This window comes from Corvus hawaiiensis, chromosome 6 (assembly GCF_020740725.1).
Source record: "Corvus hawaiiensis isolate bCorHaw1 chromosome 6, bCorHaw1.pri.cur, whole genome shotgun sequence".
In the NCBI taxonomy this organism is placed as follows: domain Eukaryota; kingdom Metazoa; phylum Chordata; class Aves; order Passeriformes; family Corvidae; genus Corvus; species Corvus hawaiiensis.
In genome coordinates this window covers 47,426,256-47,432,255 of record NC_063218.1, presented here as the reverse complement: position 1 = coordinate 47,432,255, position 6,000 = coordinate 47,426,256, and the positions used below count along the sequence as shown (strand labels likewise).

General features: G+C 37.0%; 1 protein-coding gene across 1 annotated transcript in view; it reads right to left on the bottom strand.

Annotated features, from left to right (window-relative positions):
• Nucleotides 1-320: 320 nt before the first annotated feature.
• LOC125327906 (mucin-5AC-like) overlaps nt 321-6,000 on the bottom strand; it is a 51,279-nt gene continuing 45,599 nt past the window's right edge. The window contains exons 41-49 of the mRNA XM_048307962.1: nt 5,350-5,527; nt 4,573-4,677; nt 4,284-4,318; nt 3,787-3,909; nt 3,577-3,675; nt 2,795-2,923; nt 2,105-2,162; nt 1,394-1,499; nt 321-874 (exon numbers count right to left, since the gene is read on the bottom strand). Of these exons, the coding sequence (XP_048163919.1) occupies nt 655-874; nt 1,394-1,499; nt 2,105-2,162; nt 2,795-2,923; nt 3,577-3,675; nt 3,787-3,909; nt 4,284-4,318; nt 4,573-4,677; nt 5,350-5,527 (1,053 nt within the window). The 3' untranslated portion in view covers nt 321-654. The remainder of the gene's footprint in view (nt 875-1,393; nt 1,500-2,104; nt 2,163-2,794; nt 2,924-3,576; nt 3,676-3,786; nt 3,910-4,283; nt 4,319-4,572; nt 4,678-5,349; nt 5,528-6,000) is intronic.

Sequence of the window (6,000 nt, the reverse complement as noted above, 5' to 3'; positions counted from 1 at the left end):
CTTCATATGCCTGTGTTGGCAAATATATATATATATATATATTTCTTCTGTAAACAGTTAACCACATAAAATAAAAAAATCCATATTTTCATACAGCTACTATGCTGATGGTGTTATGTAAACAAAAAGTAGTGTGCAGCAGCTTCTCATAATAGGATTTTTTCCTTTTCCTCACAAAAACATGTAGGGAAGTATGTCCATCATAAATAGTTCAAAATAGTGAAGTTTATACTTTTGAAAAGATACAGCTTTCTACAGTCTAAGTTTTCCTCAACACAAAAAGAAATATATAGAAGCAGAGAGGTACAGTTTTCCTTGGGTTTTGTTTGTTTTGTGGATTTGTCTTTTGATTTTTCTCAGTGAACTGGAATGAAAATGTTATTAGAAGTCCAGAACTTCTCAGAAGACAAACAAACAGAAAATGTCAAGATGACCTTCTCCTTTTACACTCAAGGTGTAAAAGAAAAGACAAAAAAAAAAGAGAGATATACTGATAATGAAAACTGAAATTCTATAGACAGACATAGTGGGGATTTATGCAGAAAATATCATCTGTTCATCCAAAATTTTAGCTGCTCTTGACACTTTTGTATTTTTTGAAGTTTCTTTATTTAGTCTTATGCTCAGCCCTTTTTTGAGGGCTTCTTCCTAGTTCTAATTTTTGACATTCGCTTGTTCCTGAGAGGTCTTTATCTGCTGTGTCTCCTGCTGGGTGATGCACTCAGCATCCACACAGCTACATTTCTCCACATAGGTGTAGGAGTGATCAAGGGAGGTCCCATCACTGCATGTCAGAGTCACCTTTCTTTTGCTGGTCTTGATTTCCTGACAACACGAGCATTTGTGCACCATTGTGTTTGTAGTTTGAGAATATCTGATTGAAAAACCAATGAAAGAGAGAGATTCAGAGTTTATGTGAGAAATAACACTGCCCCTCCCACCCATTAGAAAACATAACCACAAGTTGTGTGCTTGCATGTGGGACTATTACTCAATATTACCATTCTTACAGTATCGTGGCAAAATACAGCTAAATTGCTCCTCATTGTAAAAATTGATGACTCTAAGTCTTCATTAAGGCACAGAAAAAATAAAAGAATTAATCCAGATCACATAGTGAGCCAGTCCAGTGAGAGCATAATGAGAAAAAAATAACCTCCGTTTTAAACAGGCAAAATCAAAATTTGTGTCTATTCACTGACACTGAACAGGCTGTTAAACACTGTGAATCTTGAGGTAATCAAGCTAGTACAACATCAAGTTAATTAACACAATGGAAACAGTTGACTGAGTGGATGTTGGACACACCAGAAAAACCACCTGTGATTTGCTTGATGTAACTGGTGTAAAGAGCAGAAGACAAGAGGCCACAATTATCTTTTATACCACTTACCGTGAGTAAGCATCACAGCTACCTTCACAGTATGTTATCTCAACAGGTGCAGGAGATACACAGCCATTATAGTTGATGACAGTGGTAGTATTGTGCTTCTTACAAACTGAGGTCATCACAAAGCAAAGGAGAATAGGTTAAAATACATGTGCATATAAATAGATAGATGTGTATGATAGTTTGTAACCAAAAACTAAGGTGGATGGAGCTGAAGTAGGAAATTCAGTCACAGCGCATTTTTCTTTTAATTGTTGAGAGCCAAATGAAGGCTCTTGCTGTTTGTGTTATCAGTGGATGAAACTTTCCCTTCTTCTTATGCAACTTGGTGCAGGATGCAGAAATAAAGAGCAGTACTGTGGCAACTGCTCAAATCACACCCATCTCCTAGAACTGGCTTCCCTTTCCTCCTTAAAGAGGATGTATCTATGGAAATTGGAGAACAGTCATAGCCCTCACCCTCCCACATAAAAGCCAGAATTCAACAGCAGGGGATGGGAAAGTTCACCATCTGTTTCTCAAGGACCTAAAATCCATACTGGAAACGTTCTGTTCCTTTCTTTTCCACCTGTTTCCTTTTTTACCCCAGTGAAGCAGTGAACCCAAATCTGGTCAGCTCATCTCTTCTGTCTATGTACCCATTGTGCAAAATGGGCTAATATACCTACTAAAGCACACATAATCAATACTTTTAACAAAATCATCATTACTTACGTTTCGGTATTCTTTGGCACACTAAACAGCAGCCATCTTCAGATAATCTGACATCATCCTTAAGTGGGAAAACATAAAAAGATAACTCAGGTTTCATATCTGCATACTAAAGCAGACTTTCCCTGCTTCCTAATTTTCTCTGGCACCAAAGACACTGGATTTTTTTGTATTGACATGGAATCTAATTCCAAGCAAGGCTAAATATTAAGGACACGTCACTAATATTAGTAAGTAGTAAGAGTTATTTGAAAGTTGAAATGGAGGAAACCCCTCAATTCAGTAGTATAATGCCAGCAAGCAATAAAGCTTGTGGCACATGTAGGGTAAAATATTGTGACCAAAGTCAGTACAGGTGAAGGATTATAACAGACAGGGTATCACAATTAATGAAGTAACTGACTTGCCAGAGCCTGGTTTTTGCTTCTAGGTCACTTGACACTTTTAGGAGTCCAAAATATTATGCTGTATCCTTTTCTCTAATGTCCAATACTCAGTGAGGATTGATGTATCACTCACTTTGAGTTGCTTTTCTGAGATAAAATTTGACTGGGACCAGGTTCTGAGAGGATAAAAGGAGAGCTACTTCCTGCATGATGCTTCTGCTAGTTATTTTCCTTGCACACGATGATCCTTCTATCACTGGTGTTAGGCACTGCAACCAAATATGAGAACTGGTAGAGCAGTACTTACTGGATCACACTCATCAAGGTTAATGGCAGGACAGTTTGTCTCTTTGACGACTTGAATGAACTGGTCAGCATGTTTTTCACATGTGTAAACAGTACAGTTATCACCAGATGGGTTCCAGTATTCTCCTTCCTGAAAGTAGTCAAAATTAAAGCAGATTAAAATCTTCTTACATAAAAATGAAACAAAACCCCCCCAATGTCTTATTTTTGCTGTGTATAGTAGTTTGATTATTCCAAACAACTTCCTTGAATTTCAGCTGATACTTATTTGCCGTATTATCATACTGCCATTAAGTGGTTTTTATTAACCAAGTGAAGAGGGTTTATTTTTATCTGGATATAGATGTGCTTTTTGTGTGAATAGGGTAAGTACCTGGACTCATTTGCAAAGAATAATTTGCATTTCAATGGTTTTGTCATTACAATTTATGGATGTGTCAAAATGCCTCCACAGATAAAATTATCTTTTGAGCAAAATGGGTGCTACAGTTTCAGAACTGGAGGCAAACAGAAGTGCATTGCTTTCACCTGTGTATTTTCCTATGTTGATTTCTGAAAGCCATTGTTCAGTATCATGCAACAGTTGCTTCCAGAAGGCTCAGAACTGGTGTTTTGTGGCACAAGGTATTGTTTAAGCTGTGTGGAGACAGTCCAGTCCCTGCCTGAGTAAGCATTTGTCTAATATGAGAAAAGATGGAAGAAATAAATGTGACAAATAGAAGGAGAGGAAAGAATGAAAGACTAGTAGAGTTCCCCAAAAGTGAACTAAACCGGGGTAGTTACATGGAGCACGTGTGTAATGTTGTCTCCCACAGTCACTACACAAGCCGCTGCCTTGCAGGTGCCACAGCACTGTCCAGGTTCCACTGTATATTTATAGCCCTGTTTTGAAAGAAGTAGAGAGACAATGGCATTGAGTCAGGTCACTGATCCTAACTAGTAATTATTTGAGCTGAGTGGGGTAGGAGTTTCTGACAGCAGAATAGCACTCACCAGCGGGCAGTACGTGTCACAGATGACAGGCTCGCACGTGACCAGAGTGTGGTGAGGCCTTGAGGGAGAGGATTCAGAGCAGGTACATTCTTCACAGGGGCCTGATGGAATGGTAGCTCCAGGCTACAGGAAGTTGGAAAAACCCATTATTAGCCAGTAAAAACAAGTTGCTCTATGTATGCATGTCACAGACAATACAAAGGTGACCTATGTATAGGTTAAGCTATCCATAAATACAATTTTGGTTGTTTTATTTAAGCTGAGTTTCTGGTTTGGTGATACCAATTTTGGAATAAAATTCTGCTCATATAGAAAGGAAAGCAGAAAATGCTTTTGCTTGTACAGAGGATGTTGATGTGCTAACTCTGGTTAAATAATGAATAATGTTTTATCTCAGGCCTTCCTACAAAATATGGACCATGATAGGTGTCTCAAAAACACTGCACTGTGAACTATGTGAAAGTGTATTTTTATAGTGAGCAACTCTGTGTACTTACTGCATAATAGGTTCCGTTGACTACACAGCCCTTTCCTGCAAGAAGGAAGAAGGAGGTGTAAGTTTTAAGAGGCAGAAATGCATGAAAAAACTTCTCATTTGTAGCTTTGTAGCTACAAAAAAAAACCCAAAAAACCAGTTTTGTAGGCCTGTGGCAGTGGCCTTAAAACACTCATTCACAACAAGGCCCAATATGGTAATACAGATAATTTGCATCTCTCTTATAAGGTTTTTGTAACTTAGAAAAATACAGCAGTAAATAGTACATGAAGAGGGTGCACAGTACTTACTGCATTCAAAGATAGGACAGCAGCTTCCAGGCTGCATTATTGTGATTATTTCCTGTCCCTCTAAGCACTGGGGTGTGATGTCAGGGCAGAGGCTTGTGTTGCAGTCTGTTTCAAGTAAGAATATAGAAAATATTAAGCTCAGAATTTTTAATTAAAGCAGTTTTGTTTTAAATGAACTTCTGAAGTTTTCCCATGGAGTAAATATGGTGTTTACACAAGATAGTTTAATGACTAATTCAAGCTATGTGCCCAGGTGTTTTCGATGTGAATGGGCTTTCCCATAACCTTTGTAAAACAAAACACTGGAACAGAGTGGTAATTGTTGGAAAGAGATCATTCCAAAGAGAAATTTGTACCAATGGGGAAATCTGATGACTTTCAGTGATTCTAGAACTTTCTTGAGCAACTTTTAAATATACAGGACTATTTTTTTAAAGTTAAGATAGTTTTCTTAATACTGGTCTTTGAAATAGAAAATGTTTTGAATGGTTTTCGTATATTGTTTCAGATAGTGGAAGTATTAAAGGCTTTCAATGTTAAATTACAGATGTTCAGTTACTTTTCTGTGTCTAACTATATAAAATCTTTTAATCTTTGTATTTGTTATCTTCAGGCATTTAGTATATGCTCTGCAGCAAGAAGGCTTTAAAAAGTGGGATGAGGGAGAAAAGTATTATGACATCAATGCAAAGTATCAAAAAATGAGAAATGATTGCTAAAGTTTCCTAAAATTAATACAGCATATTCCCCATGACAAAGAACTAAGACAGCACTTACAGCACTCAGTCCTAGTACAGCATGGATCTTCTGGTATCGGTATCTGAACAAGCATGTAACCTGGTTCTTCACAAAATACTTGCTGTGCTGGAGGACATTTGTGTTTTGTACACTTCACCTTAAGAGTATTTTTGTCACAGACACATTCCTGGCAATCTTTTGTCCATTTTTCTCCTGGCTAAATAAAAAAGAAAAACATAGGCAAAGGAAAGAAAAAAATTAAAGACAAATCAAACCAAAATAACTTTATTTGCTTCTATTTGACGTATTCACGGATATAGTGATAACTGATAATATCAGCTTTTTCATATTTTAGATTTTATAAGAGACCCTCAAACTGCTTATTGGGGGAAGATATTGGAGGCCACTAAAGGTTCTGAGTTCACAAAGCTCTTACTTTCTATTTGTTAATAGTGTTAGTATGAGAGTTACAGGAGTTCTAAAGGAGAAGTGATGGAGTCTTGCATCCATTTTTGAATAAGAAATTATCATATGATATACTCATTTTCACATTAGGTTTCTGGTTTCTATGCAGCTGAGGAACTAAGAATGCAGACCATGAACATGATAAGCAACAGGTAAACTTTGTTATTCATCTCTCCCTTCATTTCTAGTAACTTTAGTGAGCCAAATTTGTGAAAATAAAATAAG